Source organism: Labrus bergylta, chromosome 13, assembly GCF_963930695.1.
Source record: "Labrus bergylta chromosome 13, fLabBer1.1, whole genome shotgun sequence".
Classification (NCBI taxonomy): domain Eukaryota; kingdom Metazoa; phylum Chordata; class Actinopteri; order Labriformes; family Labridae; genus Labrus; species Labrus bergylta.
In genome coordinates this window covers 22,911,607-22,935,768 of record NC_089207.1, presented here as the reverse complement: position 1 = coordinate 22,935,768, position 24,162 = coordinate 22,911,607, and the positions used below count along the sequence as shown (strand labels likewise).

Genomic DNA, 24,162 nt, shown 5'->3' with positions numbered 1-24,162 from the left:
GTTCAAGACAGACTTAGCAGCCCTGCTGGCCCACGCCTTTCAAAATACAGTGCGTCATCGTGCGTCACACTGACTATTCGTTTTTATTGGTTAAGGATCCCGATTCAAGAAGGTACCCACGTGACCTCAGTATCGCGACTGCGCATTGACGACATGGGGAGTTAATGCTACGGAGTGACAGTCGAACCGATATCAATGCCAGTTTCTATAATTTGTGCGTTCATGGTATTGCGTTCATTATCAGACATTTTTAGTGGTGTTCATTTGTTGTAAGTCATGCGGCGGAGTAAGGTTGAAGTGGACCGCTACGTGTCCACAGTACTGAGTTCGTCTCCTTCACTCAAAGAGGTAAGTTGAGCCGGTGGCTAATGCTAGCATGTTCCTGCTATCATGTAGACCAGCATGTGTCAGCCAAGCGGTACGAGAAGACAACACAAACCCCGGAATCAAAACAGCTTTATGGTTAATTATCCTAAGCCGACGTTTACTCAGTATGAATGTTGTGCTAAAGTGTGTCCCAGGCTATCTGCGTGGTTGTATGCTAACCTGCGAGGTGACGCCTCGTCGTGTCCTCTGGACTCAGAAATTGCGCGGCATGGAGAGCTGCTATCCACTTAGCCGTGCTAGTTAGCTTCCACTGTGTTACTTTGACTACTTGTTACAACAACTATGAATGGTTTGCATCATGAAAAACTTGTCTTCATTCCCCCTTTTCACCACAATTTACATCGTTGAATTATGTAGTAACCATAGCGGAGGGCATTTTAGACTTAAGACTGTATTGTCCCCAAGACAGATGATAACAGATGGACAAACACAACAAGATAACATGCAGACAAATACATAGACAGGGTGGGACTGGGGTGTTTTTATTTTGGCCTTTTGTTGAGGTAACATCACATGTAAACACAAGTTAAGGGACTGGTATATCACCACTTACTTTGAATAGTTAAGTAAAGAATTGGCAGTGGTTTTTACAGGTTTGGCTACTAAATGTTATGTTAACTTCAGGTAACTGGGCGACATATTCAGCCAACATGATGAATGCCTTTGTCCTGATGTCAAACGACATTAAGTGTATAACAAAGCTCATGCTTAAAGGTGTTCACATATGCAGTGATTATCCTTATTTGAAGTTGTAATGCTAACCTTATCAGTACTCAGGTTTGTCGAGACACCTGTTTGTGTGAGCTATTTTTATCTAAGATTGTTGATTTACTGAAATTGATACTGGTTTATTTTTTCCACAGAAGCCAGTCAAAGGATTTTTATTTGCTAAATTGTACTTTGAGGCAAAGGAATATGAAACTGCTAAAAGGTGAGCACACTAACAAATAATAATAAAAAAAGAGTTATTTCTTCCCAAGTGGTCTCTGAAAGGATTCAACAGTTGTCTTGCTTTTTTATTCTTTTCCCAGACATGTGTCAGATTATCTCAAAGTCCAGGAGAGGGATCCAAAAGCACACAAATTCCTTGGACAACTGTTTGAGAGAGAGGGAGACATCAACAAGGCAGTAGGATGTTACAAGGTATGGAAAAAACAAAGCCCTTGTAAGAATGCATTAGAATTGGAAATCAATTATCTCTTCTCTCCCCCCCCCCCCTTTTTCCCTTTAACCTTTATTTTGAACAGGTAATCTTATAACACTGGGTTTTGATCTTGAGAGACCTGCAATAGACAACCCATTTCTCATTCTTTCAGCTGCACATTAAATGGCATAGTGTGACAGCAGCCATCACTACAGCATGAACAGAAATCTATACTTGTAGTTTGCCTACAGTTCATTTGGCGGCTGGCGTCTCTCTCCTGATATCTTTTTTTTCCAAGCTGTTTTTTCTTTCTTTTATGTTTAAGTGGACAGATACCCAATAAGGACACCTTTAATCATAGTGTTGTAAAAAAAGTGCTCCAAGCTGAAGAAACTGAATGACAGCTATCAATAGCATGCAGAAGTCCTTTAAAAACAAACCTAATAGATGGAACCGACCAAACAGGTTTCTTTTGTTGGTATAAATACCTGTGCCAGGAATGGAAATACACATACAGCTCTGTATGTAGTCAGATTAACCTACTTACCTTCTAGACTACACTGTCTTGTCTTGTTTTCTACATTGGTTGACCAAACTCGTACGCTTAGAATGAGCATCCAGCTGCCAAAAGGCACTGATTAAACTTTGGCACTTCTATCTAAAACAACAACATAATGAAGTGTTACATTTGGTAGTCATAGTTTTGAATGTCTTACTCACCCTTGCATTACCATGTAATATCAATATATATGACTATAAATTGTTCTGTATGCATTCTTTTAAAATACATCAGAGGTCTTTTATACATATTTGATAGAGAAAAATAAATCTCTTGTTTTTAACATATACTCGTTGACTAGCTTGTTTCCCCCACATACCCTTTGTTTGGGCTCAATACCTCTTGGCTGTAGTCTTTGATAAATGCAGGTCCAGACTATGCAGTACATTAATAAAAAAAACAGAAACAATCATTAATTCAACACATTATGGGAATGAGGAAGAGTAAAGGTTTTATTGAAGCACATGACGCATAATAGGGAAATTAAGCCAGTTTTGTTGGGTCCAAAATTAAACATCTGCCCCAGAGGGATTTTGTAGTCTGTACAGGGTATGTAACCGTCATTAATCCTCTAGCCTTAGACCCTTGATTTTTCGTCTGTTCACTAACCTCAGCCCTACTCCCTCTACAGTATCTAACTACACTGAGTTATAAATAAAGTATCTGTTTTACTGCTCATCCTTTCCAATTTATGTCAGGTTTTGTTTGTTTCTGGAAGAGTTGGAAGAGCCTTTCAAATAGATATTTTGCAGGTGTTTCTTTAGTGTAACACTGGTTTGTCTCTTCTTTGTGTGTATCTAGCGGTCAGTAGATTTAAACCCAGCTCAGAGGGACCTGGTGCTGAAGGTGGCTGAGTTGCTTGTGAGTAAAGCAGAATGTGATAGCAGAGCAGAGTTTTGGGTGGAGAAAGCTGCCAAGCTGTTGCCAGGAAACCCTGCAGTCTTCAACCTAAAGGTGAGGGGCCTAAACTTCTTAAGATCTCCACTTTGCATCGCTTCAGAAAACTACTGAAGTTATCTAATTACACTTTTTAAACTTATATTCAACCAACAGCTGCTATAATTTCAGTTTTCCAAAGTATGTAATCATTGTGTTGAATTTTATTTTTCCTACATGAGGAGTTGATTTGAATTATGTAAAAAAGAATACCATATTAACCTTCTCTCTTTGGTTAATATCTGTTGCATTATGCAGGAGCGTTTGTTGAGTCGTCAGGGTCAACCGGGTTGGAACCGATTGTTTGACCTCCTCCAGACAGAGCTGGCAGCAAGGCCGGCGGATCCTCATGTAAACGTGAAGTTGGTTCAACTGTTCTGTCAGGATGGACGGTTGGATGAAGCCGTTAAGCATTGCCTGTCTGCTGAGAATAAGGGCATACTGAGCAACAGTCTGGACTGGCACAATGTGGTGTTGCACACACTGCAGGTCTGCATATGCATAACAGTATATTTGACACATTTGGAGTGGTGTGCATTTTTTGAAAGCTGAAGACTGACTCGTTTATGTTCAAATTAATACAAACTAATGTTTGACCTTTGTTTCAGGAGTATCTAGCTCAGCCCAGTGTCACCAGTAATGAGAAAATGTGTCGGCATCTCCAGAGAGAACTGCTGCTGGCCCACTGCAGCATGCTGAGAATCACACTGTCTGAGAGCAGTGTGCAGCCCAGCCTTGATGCCCTCAGGAGGTAGGTCATGTTGAGATGTAGACAAGTTATATATTTTCTTTCTTAGGTCTAGTTCACAAGGAGGCAGGTATTTTTTAAAAGAGAGGTTTTCCTCCTCTGTTTCAATTCTAGATGCTAACCCTTTGGTTTCTAGTTAAACAAAAAGGAGACTTAAAAACAAACCTCTTTTTTCAGATGTGTTTGAAACATTCAAGACAACTATTTGTTACAATTTGTTTCACTGAAGCATCACGATAACTTAAATGAACTGCATATTAATCGATTGTGTGTGTATGTTTGTGTTTAGTTTTGACCAAGCTATGCAGATGCTGAGCAGCACTGCTTACTGCCACACGGACGACCTTTGTGAAGTGTTTGTAGAGATGAGGGGTCACCTCTACCTGCATGCTGCCACACTGCTGCTGAAGCTGGCTCAAGATCGCCAACACACATGGAGGGCTGTCGTTGACTTGGCTGGACTATGCTACCTGTTGGCATACCAGGTACTGACACAGTAACAAATGGTATCAAATGCCATGGATGGATGGGGAAAGCATAAAACCAGTGAACTCTTTGGTTAATACTGAGTCTTGTGATGTAGAGTTGACATGTTACAAACGGGACCTATGTGATTAAAATTGTTGGTTATTCATTCAACCATGTCTTTCAAGAGAGTTTCCAATTACAAACTTTTTTTTAGGAATTTACGAAATGTTGTTTGTTTTGTTTGTATTTCCATCAGGTTCCCAGACCAAAAGCTAAAGTGACCAAAAGAGACCAGTCAGCGCCACAGCTTCTGGAGCTCCTTGCCAACGATCGTCAGAGTCAGGCGGGCCACATGTTGTTAAATCTGAGCACTGATCCAACCACCTTGATCAGAGAGGTCCGTCCCAGTGTTCTGATGCAGTTTGCGCTGCTTTTATGCCACTAGAAAACATTGTAGTTAGTTGGGATTTGTTAATCTTCAATGTGTTAAAAATGACATTACCCATTTAAAGATTGGCCACTGTCACAACCATTTCACATGCACAATTTTAGAGAAAGCATTGTTGTATGATTTTTAAGTAGCAGAAATTTGAAGAGACATAATCATGATGTTTTCAATGTGTAGGTGGTGGAGGCGTTTGGGAACCGGAGTGGTCAGGACTCGCTCTTTGAACACCTGTTTGGACCACAGGCATTCCCCGGCTCGTCCTTTATTGCCAACGATGACATTCATTCCATTAACACTATGGCTCCAGAGCTCCCTCAACTGGCCAAATGGGATGCTGGTACAAAACCAATACTAAAGTAGTCTGAAAACCTGTATAGTTCTGTTATTCTGTATTTTTCATTTGTTGCTTGCTTTCAGTTTAGGCACAATGTATAGGCTTTCTTAAAACAGTTTATTGGTCTATTAAAACTAAAACATCAACTAAAATTGAGGAACATAACTGTACGTTCTAAGTCCTCCTACGTTGTTAAAATAACTAAACAAATGTTGCCATTGTTAAAGGCTCCATCCTGCTGCATGGTGGTGACTTGCAGCATCTCTGCTGGTTGGGACTACAGTGGACCCTCCTGGCCCAAAGACTTGCCCTACGGGACTGGCTACAGCAGCTCTTTCCAAGGCTTACTCTGGAAACTTCTAAACTGGACACCAACGCACCAGAATCCATCTGCCTGCTGGACTTAGAGGTAGGTGATTTCATGTGGGCTGGTGGGTCAACATAACACAAGTTGAGGCTTTGCATAACAATTCTTCACTAGTTTCTAATGTTCAAAACATCAAACAGTTTTAACAACAGGAACATGTATTTAAGGTTTTAAGTAAACAACAAAGTATAATATATAAAGCAAAATATACAATTTGAGAAGAAACAAAGATTTCCTAGTCAAAATTTGTTAGGACGTCTGTCTCAAATATCCAGGTTTGTACGTACAGATGAGCTATCCTAAGGCACATGGAAGCAGTTTTAACATTACTTAAACTTAGTAGAATGTAGATATACTTGTCATGACATGTTTAATGTTGGTCTGCCTGTTTGTGTAATGCTTTTAAGTAAGTTTGAGATTTAGACTTGAGTTACAAGTGTTCATGCATATCTATCTGAAGTCTACAAATAAATGTTGGGACTTAACATGTCCCTGAAACTGTCCTTGATAGGCTAACATCACATTCATAGCAGATAGTACTAAGTATTTAGTTCAAAAAGGGAAATTTGCTACTCTAAGTACAGCCAGCGTCATGTGGATGTGCATGAATGGGATTAGTTAATACAGTGGGTACTCTACGTATCATCTTCTGCCATCAGCATGTTAAAGGGGGATTGTCTTATGTAGTGTGAAAGGGCCTTGAGGAGTACTAGAGTCTACTTTCCATTTAGTTCTTAGATCTAAAATTGAATCATTCTTCCTAAAGGTAAAACTCTGTCTTGTTTATTCCGTGCAGGTGTTTTTATATGGTGTCGTGTTCTGTAGCCACTGTCAACTTCAGGAGACGGCAAAGATCAGCAGTTCAGTGAACCAGCAGCAACAGCAGCAGCTCTTTGAGCCTCGCTGCCTTCCCCTTCCCCTTCTTCGCCTCTTGACCACTGACAGACAGAGGGAGTGGTGGGACGCCGTATACAGCCTCATTCACAAACGAGCAGCGTGAGTACAACTAGTGTTGAAACAACACATGAAGTATATTTGCCAAAAAATACGTGTTCAAATGATTATTTCAGCCAGACAGTTTCATCCAAAAGTTACCGTGATCTGTATAGCCCCAATTAATCACAAATGTTATCTCAAGATAATTTACAAAAGAGCAGGTACAAAACTTACTTGTTATATTATCTACAAAAGACTCAACCTTAATCCACTATGAGCACAACACTATGCAACATTTTACTTACTGAGGACAGGAAAAACGATTGACTGGTAACTTTTGTTGAAAGTACACTCTCGACATAGCTGTCTGCTGAATATCTAAACCATATTCATAATATTATTTAATATACAGGGACAGAGGACAATATGGCATTTGAGTGTGTTCTGTATTCAAGGATTTGTTCTAACATGGCTGTTGGTGACAAGTATTTGTGGCTCACTGTTTGGTCATTGTCCTGAAAATCAGGACAGTGTGAGCGTACCAGTAAGTTTTGACTTACAGGACATAATGATTAAATTACAAACTTCTGACCCTCCCTTTTATGGATAGTTTGAGTGTACCTGAGACTGAGCGCTCTGTCAGCGCAGCTGAGCAGGGATGTTGACAATCTGACAAATATTTAGCATCATATAAGGGGCTACACTCGAAAAATCCAGATCTGTGCACCCGAGGCAACTGCCTATATCACCTTTGTCTTTAGTTAGACCTGGTCCCAGTTTTGTTTTTGAGGTCGGAAATCGGATCGGCTTCCCACGCCTCGGGATTTCTTGAGCTGCCACAACACTTGAACTAGTGCAATGGAGAATGTATCCAATACTGAAAAGTACCTTTTCTCTGCTCTGTTTTCCGCAGAGGTTCAGACATCACCTTCTTTTTCTCTTCGCCGGGCAGATCCAGCATATGATGCACATTTAGGCCTAATAATTAAATGAAAAGGCTGCACATTTTTACAGTTAATGTAGAATAGTTTAAAACAATAATGATACATAAAAATGAAAAGTAAACAATAGATTAACTTTTCTTTTCTGGCAAAGCTACAAGGAGCTGCATGTGGCTCCGAGCCGTGGATTGCACATCTTTAATGTAACACATGCAAAAACAACATAAACGGTTCAATGTTGACCAATGAACACTTGGCTGACTATGATTGTTTTTATGTACTACTATTTGGGGAAAATATAAACATGAAATGAGCAGTTGGTTGTGTGTGCATTTGTTGCATCTTGATTCTGTTTTACAATAATTGATATGAACAGATTGAATGATTTCAGTGTAAATGTTTTATTTATGTATTTATTTTGTTACTTCTGCTCTATGTCTCCTTGTAGTCCTGGTATGTCAGCTAAACTGAGGATGATTGTGCAACACGGACTAAGCTCTCTAAGGGCCGGAGAAAAACATGGCCTCCAACCAGCACTGGCCATCCACTGGGCTCAGTGTCTAAGCCAAACGGTATGCGCGCACACAGACACACACACACACACGCTCACACACACACGCTCACACATTAATGCCACTGGCTCAGCAAGTAGCCAGCTGGACAATTTAATTAAATAGTCACTACAATGATTTTAGGCTTTCTAAGGGAAGTGATATTTTTCTGAATAATTTAAATTCTGGATTTTCTGACATGTAAAGTTTGACCACGTGAATAAAATATCCAAGCAGATGATTGTTTGGATCTCTCTCAAGCTCAATCTGCTGATTTATTAGAGGACACAGCAATCTCTGAACAAAATAAAACATAATAGAAAAATGTAGAGTAGAACTTTCTTCATGTTTTTTTATGACAAGTTACTTGCAAGTTGTATATGTCGGACTGCCACAGTCACAGATAATTAATGGCTAGTACCGGCTACTTTAGTCTTCTAATCTTACGGATGTCTTTTGTAAATTTCATAACCCAGGGTGATGGAATCAACTCGTACTACGACCAGAAGGAATACATTGGCCGCAGTGTCCACTACTGGAAAGCTGTACTTCCACTGCTGGAAAAGATCAAAAACAGACGGAGTATACCAGAACCACTTGAGCCCCTCTTCATACACTTCCCCTCTAAAGATACCCAGGTTGGACTATTTTCTTGGTTTTCTTTCAAGGTCAAAGAAACAGTGTAGTATTGTGTCTAAAGCTGTTGAGGCTTTTGGCTTTAACCTACCTCTGTTAAGCTTTTGCTTAATTTATTATCACTTAGCTATAACATTGAACACAGATTTTTGAGAATTTTCACTGTTTATTGGATCCATGTGTCATAGTTTACAGTATGATAGAACTTGGTTTGATTCACACTGCAGTTATTAGACTGGTTGATTAGACTTAAGAACTAAATTGATGAAAGATACAAGCTACACTATGTTTTCTTACACTTTTATGGTTTGATTTCAGATTTCTTCTGTGAAGGGTTATGAAGAGGAGGCCACGGTAGCATATGCAGCTCTTCTTGACATTGAAGGCAAGACAGAGGAGGCCATTGCTACCTTGGAAACCATCAGTAACATGTCATCCATCTGGCATTTGGCACAGGTAAGTCATAGGTTCTTAACCTGCATAATAGGTAGAATAGGATCCTCTTTCACAATCTAAGGTAAACAAATACAGTCTTTTCTTTATTTAATAGGTATGCACCATTTTTCAATGAGTCAAGGCAAGCTTACGTTTTCGTTATGGCTGTAAATGTAACAGTACAGAGAAGGAATTATACATCTTATAGGAGCTGGATTATTGCCTGATTGAGGGGTCAAAGAAGCCATATGAAGCCACTTAAACACACAATATGCTTTGAAGGGTTTTATTTAATTTTCAGTGCCCTGTCAAATTTGTGGATTAAGCTTTTGAAATGCATTTTGAATGGGGGGGAATTAGTGAGTTAAGTGTAAACAGAGAAGGTAATTTTCTGTGGTCTTGACAGCAAGTAAAGAGACATTCAATGTTGCTAAGCTGCTCCGTACTCTGCTTGCCCGTATATTGCTTTCTAGTTGTTAATGATTTAGTATCCATATACAGTATCTCACAAAAGTGAGTACACCCCTCATATTTCTGTGTATATTGTATTATATCTTTTCATGGGACAAAACTGAAGAAATGACACTTTGCTACAATGTAAAGTAGTGAGTGTACAGCTTGTATAACAGTGTAAATTTACTGTCCCCTCAAAATAACTCAACACACAGCCATTAATGTCTAAAACGCAGGCAACAAAAGTGAGTACACCCCTAAGTGAAAATGTGATATAGTGTACATGTTGACATGATCTTTCAAAGTTGCTTCTTCTCAGCAAATAAGAGAATCTTGATGTTTTTGGCAACTAGGTGGAGAAAATGTCCATATATTGACTTCACGAATGAGTCAGATATTGTGCGCAATTCCAATTTTAAGTTACATCTCTCAATATTCATGCTGAACAACCAGTATAACGGGTGCATTGGTAATATGGGTGACTGGCAACTGTTTATATTTCACATTTTTCTTTCTGCGATGTTTCCTTGAAAGATTTACCAGCGACTATCAGAGGAGGCCAGCAATGGTGTTGAGGAGACACAAGATAGGTGTGTCACTTTTCTGAAAAAGTTCAGGACCTACCTGTCCAAGATCTACAATGGTAATGCAGAGGATATTGAGAAGGTAGGTCCCATTTCTTTAAGCAAGGTGACACTTTCATTATATGTAAAGCAGAACTACATTAGTGAATCTTTCTTCTATTACTCCTAAATGTTGTCAGCTTTCCAACTGTGTAACTTTGTTATATTTGAATCCCAGCTGCCTGTTTCCATGGAGGAAATTGTGGACCTCCTCAATGATGTGAACCAGCAGCTCGGGGAGAGTGGTGAGGCCATGGATGAAGAGGAGGAGAAAGAGGGGGCGGTTCAAAGAGGACCAGCACACTCCAGCCCCGCTACAGAAACCTCTGCCAGCATATCCCATATAAAGTTTTCCACTCCATCTCCTAACAAAAGCATCTCTCCTTCCAAAAGACACCTGGTAGGTTAGGTCTGAAGTTATTCAGATACTTCTATAAAATGTATCTAGTCTATCTGCATGTGAACAGTTGCATTGGATTTATCGCAGAGATATATAACACACTGAGTGACTTTACATAATTGTTTTTTCCAGATTTCTCCCAAGATACAACCGCATTGGGTGGAGGACCAGAAAAGTCTCCTCCAAATGCTTTGTCAGCAAGTTGAAGCCCTCAAGGTCAGGATAAGATATAAATAGAGATTAATGTCACACAATTCAACTATAGATCCTGAGATTAAATAATTCAAATTTATTTTTGTTTGAGAATCAAAACATTCTGTTTGTATATCGCCAATTAAAAAAAAAAAAGTTACATAAAGAGAAGACCTAGACCAAGCTCTTTAAGTGAGAAAATCAAGTTAATTGGGTGCCATCTATAACTTAGGTCTAATCTTTTAATCATGTTAGCACATTATGCTTAATCTATAAAATATACATATGAGAAATTCCTAGAAAGTTAACAGTTCTGATTGATGGATATCATTATCACAACTGAATAAACTGGACTTTAAGAACAATGCCTTCCTTCTCTAACAACCTCTTTCAAGCAAAGGCCAGTTTCTCAATGCAGTTGAAATTAATTCAAATCGAAGATGTAAACTTTTGGACCGTTTACACCTATTAAGATAAAACTGAATTATTATATGATTTTAACTCTGCATATTCTACTTTAAGTGGGAGGGTTTTTTTCTGTCAAGAAGTCGAAAAGAGTCACTACTCATAAATCTTGTTTTATAGAATGAGGTTCACGATCTGAGACACAACTCTTCAGGAAACGTAGACTCCCCACATCACAAGCTGTATGGGGAGAGCTACGGGGCTGAGGGCCTTCAAGAGCCATTTACGCCAGTCCAGTCCTACCATGGGGCCCCTCTAACAGGTGAGCATGCTTAATAAAAACAAATTAAGTCTAGATATACGGTTTCATATCTTCATTGAGAACTATTCGGCAGAATTTTGTGATTTAAAAAAAAAAAAAAAACAACACCAACAACAACTATGTATTTGTATCTCAGTTGCCACCACAGGCCCCTCTGGTTTCTACAACCAGTCTCCAGCTTACAACTCCCAGTACCTCCTACGCACAGCAGCAAATGTAACCCCCACCAAGGTAATTACCAGTGTCTTGTTTACTATAAAATGGCATATTTAGAATATATTTAATTACATTTATTGATTGTTAAAATGTCTCTACACAGGCTCCAATGTACAGTATGAACCGTATGCCACCACAGCAGCATATGTATGCCTACCAGCAGCCCACTCAAACGCCTCCATTGCAAACAGCCCCAGCCTGCATTTACCCTCCTCAGGAACAGGTCTTTGGTGCCTCTCTTCGATTTGAATCTCCAGCCACAAGCCTTCTTTCCCCATATAGTGAAGAGTACTATGGCCAGAGTGTAACCCAACAAACCACTAACCCTCCGCTTCCAGAACCTGGCTACTTTACCAAGCCATCAGTAGTCCCAGTTCAGCCACCAAAGAGCATTGAAGGAAAGCCTATGGACTTTGGTAAGCTCCCCTTTGGCCAACAGGCACCGGCTGAAGTCCCAAAAGTGCCTTGTTTTGGAGGAGTGCCAGTTTCTCAGTCAACACCTTCCACTGCTTTTAAATTCAACTCAAACTTTAAATCAAACGATGGAGATTTCAGTTTCTCAGCTTCCCAGGCCAAGCATAGTGAAAGTCTGCTTGGTCTTCTTACATCAGACATTCTCCCTAAAACTGATACTGCTACTGAGAAGCCTCAAGTCGGAGAGCAGCCCCCCAACCAAACAGGCATCTTCACATTTGGAAATAAAAACATCGGTGGCTTCTCCAGTGTAGACCCTGCTCAGAGCGCAGGCACTGGAAGTCTGTTTGGAAACATGGAGCAGCCATTTACATTTGGCGATGTTAACAAGCCATTGTTTGGGGTTGCCCAGTCTACAGCAGAGGAGGAGAGAGCAGCAGAGAGTGATAATGACAGTACGCATGTGGAGGAGGATGAAGATGGTCCTCACTTTGAACCCATTGTACCTCTTCCTGATAAAGTAGATGTCAAAACGGGTGAGGAGGAGGAGGAGGAAATGTTTTGCAACAGGGCAAAGCTGTTTCGTTTTGACACAGAGACAAAAGAGTGGAAGGAGCGGGGCATTGGCAATGTTAAAATCCTGAAACACAGCATTAAAGGGAAGGTCCGTCTCTTAATGAGAAGGGAGCAGGTCCTTAAGATCTGTGCAAACCACTACATTACTTCTGATATGTTACTAAAACCGAATGCCGGCTCTGACAAATCCTGGGTCTGGAATGCCATTGATTATGCAGATGAAGAGCCTAAGCCTGAACAGCTGGCGATACGCTTCAAAACAGTAGACGAGGCATCACTTTTCAAAGCCAAGTTTGAGGAAGCCCAGACAATTTCGCTTGAATTGCCTGTAAAGCAACATCAACAAGATGAGAAAGAGGAAACCCTTAAAAATCCAGTTTCTTTGGCTGCCCAGTTTGCTCTTAAAGAAGGGGAATGGGAATGCGATGTGTGCTGTGTAAGAAATAATCCAACAGATATGCAGTGTGCTGCTTGTCAAAGTGCAAATCCCAACTCTTCATCAAAGCCAGGCATTCAGGCTGCTGGTGAATCCAAAACCAGTCCTTTTACTTTCAAATTTGGGACTGATGCATCCAAACCAAATAGTTCTAGTTCTACATTTACAGGATTCGGTGGGTTTGGAGCTTCTGTACCCTCCTCATTTACATTTGGCACCACCACCTCAAAACCCACTGACACAGTAAGCAATGCATTTGGCTCTGCCTTTGTGGCTCAGTTTGGCAAGAAACCAGAGCAGTGGCACTGTGACTCATGCTCTACAAGAAACGATGCATCTGCAGATAGTTGTGTGTCTTGTAAAGTTGCTAAAGTTTCACCTAAAACAACTACCGCAACACAAATGGCACCAGCTGCAGTACAGTCCTCTTTATCCACTGCAGTGTCTGGGTTTGGTTCCCAGTTTAGCAAGAAGCTTGGACAATGGGACTGTGATGTATGCGTAGTAAGAAATGAGGCCTCTGCTGACAAATGTGTTGCCTGTCAAAGCCCCAACCCTGCAACTAAATCAATAGAAGGGGCTTCAGTTACATTTAATCCACCAACAATTTCAGGATTCGGAGCTGATTTTGCAAAAAATGATGGCCAATGGGACTGCAACAGCTGTCTGGTCAGAAATGATGCATCAGCTACTGAGTGCATTGCCTGCCATGCTCTTCATGAAGCTCCCTCTTTAGGAGCAATGTTTGGTAAGAAGGATGGAGAATGGGATTGTGACACTTGTTTGGTGAGAAACAAAACCTCTGCCAGTAACTGTGTGTCCTGTCAGACACCAAATCCTAATGCTAAAAGCACAACCAGCATTGCTCCCTCAGCCTCCACTTTCAGCTTTAGCTTTGGAACAAAAAGCTCATCAAACCAGCCTGCTGGAACTGGGTTTACTGTGCCTTTTGAGACTGGCAACACGTTTCAGTTTGGTCAAAATAAAGATAATGGTTCAGCTGCTTCTTTTAAGTTTGAAGCGCCTCAGGCAGGATCTAGTGCTAAAAGTCCATCAGGCTTTTCGTTCTCAATGCCTACTCTAGCTGGTGGCTTTAAGTTCGGTATTCAGGAACCTGAAAAAGAAATTGCCTCCACCGATAATCAAATACCTCCATCAGGATCAGCCTCCAATTTTCTAAAAAGCATAGCTGACGAACACAAGGCGAAAGAAAATTTGTCTTTGATCTCAGTGGGCCAAACAGAGCAAGAGCAAAATCCATTAGTTGCAGGAGGGGCGTTCTCGTCATTAAAAGCAATCCCCGCAAAGACTGATGCCACAAATGAACTGGAGGATGATGACATGTATAAAACAGAAGAAAATGACGATATACAGTTTGAACCAGTGGTCCAGATGCCTGATAAAGTTGACCTGGTGACTGGTGAGGAAGATGAACAGGTTCTTTACTCCCAGCGTGTCAAACTGTTCAGATTTGATGTAGACACCAGTCAGTGGAAAGAGCGTGGTGTAGGAGTCCTTAAATTCCTGAAGAACAGCAGTAATGGCAGGCTAAGAGTGCTAATGAGAAGAGAGCAAGTTCTCAAGGTTTGTGCCAACCACTGGATCACCACCACCATGAATCTTAAGCCCTTAGCAGGCTCGGACAAAGCATGGATGTGGATGGCCAACGACTTCTCTGATGGAGATGCTAAACTTGAACAATTGGCTGCTAAGTTCAAAAGCCCTGAGCTTGCTGAGGAGTTTAAGGAAAAATTTGAAGAATGTCAGAGACTGCTCTTGGACATCCCCTTGCAAACCCCCCATAAGCTCATTGACACAGGCAGAACAGCACATCTCATTCAGAAAGCAGAGGAAATGAAGTCAGGATTGAAAGACCTGAAATTCTTTTTGACAGAGGAGAAAACAAAGATCAAAGATGACGACAACCAGGATGATATTACTACATCCAGCAATGTTTCAAGCCTTGTGATAAAGCCTCACGGTGAAACCACCGGCCCCACCTTGGAATGGGATAACTATGACCTTAGAGAAGAGGCTTTGGATGATACTGCTGACTCATCAGTCTATGCCTCTCCCCTCGCCAGCAGCCCCCTGAGAAAGAACCTTTTCCGCTTTGGTGAGTCCACTAGTGGGTTCAACTTCAGCTTCCAACCTGGCATTAGCCCCTCCAAGTCTCCTGCTAAGCTTAACCAGAGCAGAAACTCAGTGGGCACTGATGACGAGCAGGATTCAATCCAGGATGAGGAAAAGGATGGCCAATACTTTGAACCTGTGGTGCCATTGCCTGATCTGGTGGATATTTCTACAGGAGAAGAAAATGAACAGGTGGTCTTCAGTCACAGGGCCAAACTGTATCGCTATGATAGGACATTGGCTCAATGGAAGGAGAGGGGTATTGGAGACCTCAAGATCTTGCAGAACTATGATACCAAGGGAGTGAGGTTAATAATGAGGAGGGACCAGGTACTTAAGATCTGTGCCAATCACTGGATCACTGCAGCCATGAAACTAGAACCTATGAAAGGTGCAGAGAAGGCCTGGGTCTGGAGTGCGCGGGACTATGCTGAATCAGGAGATGGCAACATTGAGCAGTTGGCTGTGAGATTCAAGCTCCAAGAAACGGCAAACACATTCAAGCAAGTTTTTGACGAGACTAAGGTAGCACAAGAAAAAGGGGAACTAATGACTCCTGTGACATCCAGTGTTGCCTCTCCTCGAGACTGTGGATCCATAGAACCAGCAAAGCCTGCTTCAGCTATTTGTGGGAAAGCAGCTATTGCCGTTCTGGAAGAGACCACCAAGGAACGTACTGAGCTTTCTCCTGAATCTGAGCTGTGTGTAGCTGGGTCGCCAAGTCAAGTAAACCCCTCAAAGACAACAGTGGTATCCCCTCCTAAGTTTGTCTTTGGCAATGATAACCTTCAGAAGATATTTGGATCTCCTAGATTTTGCTCTGAGACTGAGGAATCTGCATCCTGTGTAAAGGCAAAAGAGTCTGAACCGTCTGCCAAGGCTATAGCACCTGCATTCAAAATCCCAGAAAAAGGTAACTATTGTTTAGTTCCATTCAATTATTGTGGTGATTTATATGTTTTAATAAGCTCATGACTGACATCAGATTTTGCCATGATCTTCTTAATTGACCCTGCCCATCATCCTTCTCAAGAGAAATTGAACTAAAGAATTTCCACTCATCCTTCTGCAGCCTCCTTACATGTAGAAACTTAAATCCTAATAATATAACTCAATGTACAAGTTCACAAACGCTATATAATGATATTAGTACCTTTTTAGTTTACCTATTAATAATAAAAAGTAATTTTGCTTATGCATGCTTAATATATGTTGTCAACCCTCTGAGCTTAATCGTAAATAGTTCAGTTACACTCTTTTAATATTCCACATATTACATTTGTATCATGGTTACGATACCAGCCTCACAAGTAGTTTCTCTTCGCCCAACAACCCAATATCCTTTAGGGCTGGATTTTAGGCTTTTCAAAGATAATCCAATGGCTTTTTGGACCAGCTCATCAACCACCCAATTTGAACCCCCAGGTATTCTAATCACTGCAGTGTGTGTTAACACTTGTCAGGTGCCACGTGGCTGACCCTTACTACTAGACAGAAATAACCTGGATGCACGGAGTGTTAAAGCTAATCTTTTGCATGTCCGGTGTACAGATTTGTAGATTTTAGAATAAAAATGATCTGGTAATTACAGTAAATATTTTGTTGCGTCTATATGATGTAAGATTCAGTGTTTCACTCAAATGGTAACGAAAGATAATATCTTCAAAACATATGACCTGTGATCTGTAGTTGATCTGTTTGTTTGTTTTTCTGAGTCAGAGTCCTGGTGAGTCATTATGGGTTATCTAGTTATTAGTGCTGTCAGTCAATTAAAAAATAATCTGATTAATTAAAGGCTTTGAAATTAATGACTATGAAATGAGAAGAATTGCGTTACAGTTAGATTTACTGCATAACTCTGTTTCCACTTGGTTATATCTCACTTCCACATTTAAATTTTACTCTGTTCTTCAGGTTATTAAGAGTGAAATTAACAATTAACTTACATTTTATCCAGTTGCATCCTTCAGTTCTCACCCCTTCCTCTCACACACACACACACACACACACACACACACACACACACACACACACACACACACACACACACACTGTGGGGTAAACCAGAAGCAAAGCACGTCCTCAGAGTTACATCCAGCAACTATTATTTCTCTGCACAGCGCTGCATGCATCGTCCATTGTTCAGTTGGTCTTTCTCCCCCCACCCCCCCCCCCCTCATCAATGTTTTATTAGTGACAAAAGTTTGTTTTTTTCACACGAGTTACGCATGGAGGGCGCTTCTTGTCAAAACAATGGAGAGGAACTCACTCCTGAACAGCATCAGAACTTTTTACAAGATTTTGAAACTGTGGCAGGAGTAGAGTTATATAAACAGGAAAGATTGCAGATGTATTGAAAGGTTGAACATAGCTTACCTCAGCATGTCTCTGTATGTCCGGGTGTGTGTGTGTTTCTCTGTCAAGGCAGACAGAGACGGGAGGAGAGATGGACAGCAGACTGACTTATTAATTGATCCGGGATGGTGTTGATCTATTGGATGTAGGCTATACAATTTGTGTCATACTTTAGTTTAGAGCGCTACTCTGGATGATCAGTGATGAATGAATGATGAATACTTGTTTGTCCCTAAACAAATTCTGACTGTTAATTTAGCTTAAAAGTGTTTCTCCTGTCTACTTAAGAAAAGATTTCCAAGTAAAGTTTAGTTAGCCGTCTCTCATCTCCTGAAGTCTCAGTGTGTATCTGGATTGAAAGACATTTTTTATAGGGGCTTAAGGTTTTTAATGTATTCATGGACATTTGTTGTTTCAGTAGTCAATGTTACCTGTGTCACATGGCTGTCAGATATACACCAGTTACAAAGCTGCCATACTTTCCTCTCGTTTTGCTTCTTTTCTCGCAATTAAAGTGTGTTCGGCACTCTGATTAGTCAAATAAGAAACCTCTTAATTTAATACTCCGCATTTTTTGAATATTTAGCCTGCGACTGTTCACGATGAAGAGCAGAAGCAGATTGGAAGTAGATTTTACTTGTGTCGTGCTCATGCACACATTTTTATGCCTGACAATATTTGCATCTCGTATATTTAAGTTGAAATTCTTTAAAAAAAAAAAGAACGTAACCACTTGGAAGATCCTCTAATCACATAGGCTTATGTCATGCAAGATTGCCAAAAAAGATTGAATGTATGCATGTCAACTTAGCACAGTAGAAACATTGTTGACATGAGCTTGTAAAGAAGCCACAGCTTAACAGTTAAAACAAATAGTACAAGTAAGTTTACTGACTCTTATGAGCCTCATTGACGAAAGTATTTCTTTCATACTGCCTGCTGTGATGGGTAACTACAGCTCGCCATGAATTTTTTAATTGGTGGAAAAAAAAATGTCCTTACTGCAACGTCCCTGTTACGCAGTTGAAGAATGGAATGTGGGTATTTAATAACTGTAGGTAAAATTGGTGCTGCTTAAGGACCAGTCGGTATTTAATTGAATCAAAACCAGAGTTTTGTTTAGCACATGCACGTAGGTCTCCTGAAAGGTGAGCTGAGAAGATTCCACAGACAACATTCCTTCTGAGAAGAATGTGCTGTGCAAAGATGATCCTTGCCATTTTTAGTAGGGGATGAGTAGCAACAACATGAAATGCAATCCACCATCAGTGTGGCCCCTGCAAGGGAAATGCACCTCAGCATGGGGCTTATTTCAGTAACAAACCAGATATTTGTGCTGCTTAATGCAACCATACTAAGTATTCAAGTGGTAAATTCTGTCAAATGAAACAAAAGACAAGACATCCAAAACAGACATATTCTTTTAACACAACTTGTCCCACAAACTTGTAAACCCACGCATGCTTTTCATTTCGCTGTGCATGAGTTTTTGTTTGTGTGTGTGGAACTAACACTTGCTGTAATAGAAGAAATGAAGCAGTTTAATTCCTGCTATTCTTCTGATCCCTACCTTCTTACCCTGACTGTATGTTTTTACTATATCATCTGTCTGTCACAGGAGCACCTCGGGCAGAAGGAGGCAGTGCAGGGTCAGATGAGGACTCAGAGGTGGAGGTTGTGTTTGTCAGGGAACCTACAGCTGAACAGGCTGCTTTAGCAAGAAAGCTCTTGCTGCCTCTTACCTTCTTCTGCTACCAGAATGAACCGGGCTACATAAGTGACGATCAAAGTGATGGTAAGACCAAAGATTAGATGCAAACATTTTTTGTTGCGTAAGAATCAAAAGGTAATTTAAATAAAATATGTTTTTTTTTCTCATTTTTCAGATGAGGACTATGAGTCAGCTGTAAAAGCCTTAAATGGAAAGCTGTACCCTGACCCTCCTGAGAAAAAGGCTGCAGCATGTGGTGACGGTATGTGTCTTGTATTCTGTCACACACAACGTTTTTTTTATCCCATTATAGGCCATGATTTTGTCAGTTGCCATGTTGGCTAATAACTTCTCAGAGAAAAGTAGGCTGTATGGATAGATGTTCTTTTCCATACATACAATATAAGTTCCACTAAATGGTGAAAAGTATGCAGAGAAAAGTCAAATGCTTCAACCTTCATGTTCCATTCAGAGCAAGACTGCCAGGTGGTGTGGGAGAAGAAGCCGACGCCAGAAGAGGAGGAGAAGGCGAAAAGCCTCCAGCTGCCACCCACCTTCTTCTGCGGCCTGAGCACCACTGACAGTGACCCGGACCCCGACAAACCTGAAGACTTTGAGACAGAGGTCCGCAAGGCACAGCAAGACTTGGTAATGGACTCAACATTAACTGAAACCAAATATAATTCAAATCACATAGTGTACAGATAATAATGATTTATAACAGAGTACATATGGACAGCTGCTCCGTGTTTACTGAAACATGCAACTGGCTCCATCAATTTGATTGCCAGTATTTTAGTAATGCAAGCCTTCTTAACTGCACCCATTTTTAGTGATGGACCAGTAAGCTGCATGAATAGTAACATTTCCTAAATGATGAACATTATGAACTTCCTTAAGTGGGATACTTGCATTCTTGTTTGGACAGCGCATTATCATATATCTTACCATGAGTGCTAAATATTTTACTTTGGTCTATATGGCTAAACTGAGTTGGTTGCAGTTTTTAATTTCCTTTTTTAATGTAGCATCAATAGCATTTAAGTTTAACTGCTAAATTGTTTCAGGACGCTCAGTTAAACCAAACTGAAAAGACCCCGATCAGCGCTTCAGTTGCCCAAGAAGAGCCAAGTGCAGGTCCTTCTTCCAGCAGCACAGAAGCTGAAGGCACCACGTCTAGACCAAAAGAACAGACGTCAGACCAGCCAACAGAGACTCAGAATGATGCTCCCAGCAGCAGCTCTCCCATTGACCTGTCGACTAAAAAGAGCCCAGAGCCGGACTCCAACAGTGAGACCGCAGCTGTAGCTTTGACCGCTCCAACAGCTAGTCAAGGTACTGTGCAGTGCAGTGGTGTTAATAACGGAGCCCTTCCCACAGGCTGGGTTTGATGGTGAAACAGATACTTCTTTTATATTTACCTATGTTACCTCTGAGCTTCTCTAAGTTGAAGAAGTTGTGCTGTATCACAGCATTCGTTGTTGAAAATGCTTTTTAAAAGTATGTTTGGTTTAGGTCAAGCTTCTTTTACCTTTAGTTCTATGAACATGTAATGCTGTACTAGTTGTCTTCTTCGGCCTCTTAAATGGTTTTAAATACTGTTTATGGCTCAAAAAGGTAATATAGTACTTATTTATGTATTTTAAGAAAAGCTTAGAGGTAAGTTTAAAAAAAAATGTATGCACACTTCTTGAGCAGAACGTATATATATTGCTACTCTCCCAGCCCATTGATCATCTCACTTTACCCCTTCAGGGGTAAGGCTTCGGGCACCTCTTGACTATTCATCCTAATAGTGTTAATTATATAAAGAAGTTCAAACTAGCACAAACATTACCAGTTAACCCAGCTAAGTATCATCTTCAGCTAAGAGTTTGGATTTAGTGTTAATTATTTTGTCCAACCTCACCTCTGTCTCAAGATTTTAGGCAGGAATCTAGCAAAGTTTATTTCATTCAGTCTTTATTATTTAATGACCGTCTTTCCCTCCACAGATTCCTCAAACTTTGGCTTTAACTCTCTTGGAGGCTTCTCGTTTGCTGAATTGGCTCAAAACACAGATGGATTTGCATTTGGAACAAAAGGTTGGTATTTAATTTAAAGTAAAGATGAAATCAGCTAAATAGATATCCTCCCCCTCATTAATTGTTTTCTTTTAAAAGGAGACACTGACTTCTCATGGGAAAACGCTGGGGCTACAGTATTCCGTTCTGCGGTGCCAAAAGCCCCAAAAAACAATGGAGATGAGGATGGAAGTGATGAGGAGGAGGCTCCAAATGAAGTGGACATTCACTTTGAGCCAATAGTATCACTACCAGAGGTACCTCTAAATTCTGATTTCCAATGCTCTTTGTCTGTCCTGCTGTTTAATAGGCCTGAAGCTTCATGCAACACGTGCATTATTTATTTAATGCACAGCAACTCATCCCTGCCTAACTCCTCTACCTCTCAGGTGGAGACAAAGTCTGGAGAGGAGGACGAGGAAATCCTGTTTAAGGAGCGCACCAAGCTGTACCGGTGGGACCGAGACCTAGGTCAGTGGAAGGAGCGAGGGGTCGGTGACATCAAGATTCTCTTCCATCCTGATAAACGTTTCTACCGTATCCTGATGAGAAGAGAGCAGGTGTTCAGAGTTTGTGCCAACCACACTATTACACAGGTGATGGAACTTAAACCCATGAACGCCTCAGCCAACGCACTGATCTGGATTGCCACCGACTACTCAGGTTCGTTCATAGTGTTTTTATGTCTTTTCATGTCTTTTATGTCTTTTATGACTTGTCTGTTTTTAGCTTTTGCAAATGCATCTTGTGGTAACTGCACTTCCCATCTATAGAGAAAGTTGTTAGAGGTACACTGGCCCACATTTAGCTGTTAGTTTTTAAATCACATCATTTTTTGATTGAGCATTTTGATGATTTTATCTAGAAAACCATCAATTATAATAAAGATATAAAGATCAATTCTTAAATAGATTACTTTGTGTTCGGGCTGCTCGAGAATAAAGCAAAAAATCATACTTATGATATTTTGATTGATATTGAGATCACTGTTATAAAACTGAATGAAAATAAATAAGTGAAAAAAATATAAATATACATGTCATCTTCTTAAGTTCTCCTGCTTTTTCAAACTAACCAGAGTGCATGCCATGGCTCCCCAGCAAGAGCTGTTTTAGTGGGAGGGGCAGAGCACACACTGTGTTGTAGAGGAAGGGAGGGAGAGCTCCATTTACCACACGTGACAAAACCTTAAGACAAAATGAGTGTAACAGTTATTGTTTGATCTCGATTATCTTGTTTTCATGATTGTGGGAAGCCAAAATGGTAATTGGAACTCCATTAATCGCCCAGCACTGCTTTATGCAAATATCAATATGCTTTTCAGCTGTTCTTTTGCTGATGTCTTCTTTTCTTTTGCTTGGATTATCTAGATGGCGATGGAGTTGTGGAGCAGTTGGCAGCCAAGTTCAAAACCCCTGAGATAACCCAATCCTTCAAGAAGACCTTCTGCGAGTGTCAGAGTCGCATAGGCAGTGCTGATGGTGATGCTTCATGTATCTCCTCACCTCAGATGTCCAGAATTCAAGAGCACTCCAGAGACACTAACCCACAGGTTTTCCTCAAAGTGGAAGCTGATGGCCAACCACTTGGCACAATCAACATAGAGCTCTTTTCCCATATTGTCCCCAAGACGGCTGAAAACTTCAGGGCTCTCTGCACTGGCGAGAAAGGGTTTGGCCTTCGGGCTTCCATCTTCCATAGAGTCATACCAGACTTCATGTGTCAGGTAAGTCAGGCATTCAAGTTTTTGAAAGTCATTATTAGTGCCATTTGGTAAACTATTATTGAAATGATTCCCTCAAGCACTCCATACTCGCTGTGTCTCTGACAAGGAAGAATGTTTTATTTTCCGGCGCAAATCTCCATGTTAACATTTCTAACGAGTTACCTATATGTCTCTAAGGGCGGTGACATCACAAACAGTGATGGCACAGGAGGCAAGTCCATCTACGGCAGCAAGTTTGAAGATGAAAACTTTGATGTCCGGCACACAGGCCCAGGCGTTCTGTCAATGGCTAATCGTGGACGCGACACCAACAACTCCCAGTTCTTCATCACACTGAAGAAAGCCGAACACCTGGACTTCAAACATGTGGCTTTCGGTTGGGTTTGTGAAGGAATGGATGTGTTGCAACGGATGGGAGAGCTGGGCACAAAAGGAGGCCCCCCCTCAAAGAAGCTTGTCATCACAGACTGTGGACAGCTGTAGCCTGTCACATGTTTAGCTCAAGATTTACAGTTTTGTTTAGGTGATAAAATTATGTAATGATGTGACTCCTGTGCAGTACTTAACCACCTGCTGCAACTAAACAACTAGTGAATAGACAATTGAGAATAAAACCCAGGACACGGGTCTAGTGATCAAAATGATACATCATAAAAGTGTCGTTCCATTAGCATGGAGTAAGAAACTATTTTTGCTATCCCATAACCTAGTCATAAAAGAGAAACATGGCACAGTATGTGTGAGGAGGTCAATGTACTTTTGCTGTGTTGCACTTGCATCTTTATCATCTGTCAATAAATTGTCATGATATGTTTATTTTGTGTATAGATGTACATTGACTTTTTAAAATGTTGTTCTTTTGTCTTACATGTGTTCAATTTAAATGTGCCGGTTCTCTTTTGTTTTTTTTTCCTAAAAAGTCTTGTCTATAATTTCAAGGTGACACTGTTATTTGAATGCACCTAGATTTGTACCCATGGCCTTGCCTTCTCCCCGAGTACTGCTTCAGTCCTTTTTATTGTTCCCTTGTGATTTTCCTTTGTGTAAGTGGATTTCACGATGGCCCTACTCAGATTGCCGTTTTAAGGCACTTTTGTAGAAACGCAGTATGCAAAGTGCTAATGTGCTTACCTCCCCATATTCTGGAGTTATGTCACTGTGTTGCACGGAGGGAAGGTGGGTGTAAATTATCTATATCTGGTGCTTGTACCAAAATAATTTGACAAAATAAAGTACAAATAAAGTTG

At 40.7% G+C, this 24,162-nt stretch overlaps 1 protein-coding gene across 2 annotated transcripts; it reads left to right on the top strand.

Annotated features, from left to right (window-relative positions):
* Positions 1-173: 173 nt before the first annotated feature.
* ranbp2 (RAN binding protein 2) lies at positions 174-24,162 on the top strand. 2 transcript variants are annotated; one of them, XM_065962110.1, is made up of 30 exons: positions 174-348; positions 1,251-1,318; positions 1,419-1,530; positions 2,892-3,044; positions 3,285-3,515; positions 3,635-3,777; positions 4,064-4,259; positions 4,499-4,639; positions 4,868-5,027; positions 5,252-5,433; positions 6,188-6,387; positions 7,717-7,840; positions 8,296-8,457; positions 8,774-8,911; positions 9,878-10,009; positions 10,145-10,366; positions 10,499-10,582; positions 11,144-11,285; positions 11,422-11,516; positions 11,605-15,973; positions 16,408-16,485; positions 19,034-19,210; positions 19,302-19,388; positions 19,599-19,774; positions 20,194-20,461; positions 21,121-21,210; positions 21,289-21,446; positions 21,579-21,852; positions 22,560-22,915; positions 23,093-24,162. In XM_065962110.1, the coding sequence occupies exons 1-30, from the start codon at positions 277-279 to the stop codon at positions 23,396-23,398; spliced, it is 9,096 nt and encodes a 3,031-aa protein (XP_065818182.1). In that variant the 5' UTR covers positions 174-276; the 3' UTR covers positions 23,399-24,162. The 2 variants fall into 2 exon arrangements, with proteins under 2 accessions (XP_065818182.1, XP_020496770.2); XM_020641114.3 differs by lacking the exon at positions 16,408-16,485 and having other exon boundaries at positions 175-348.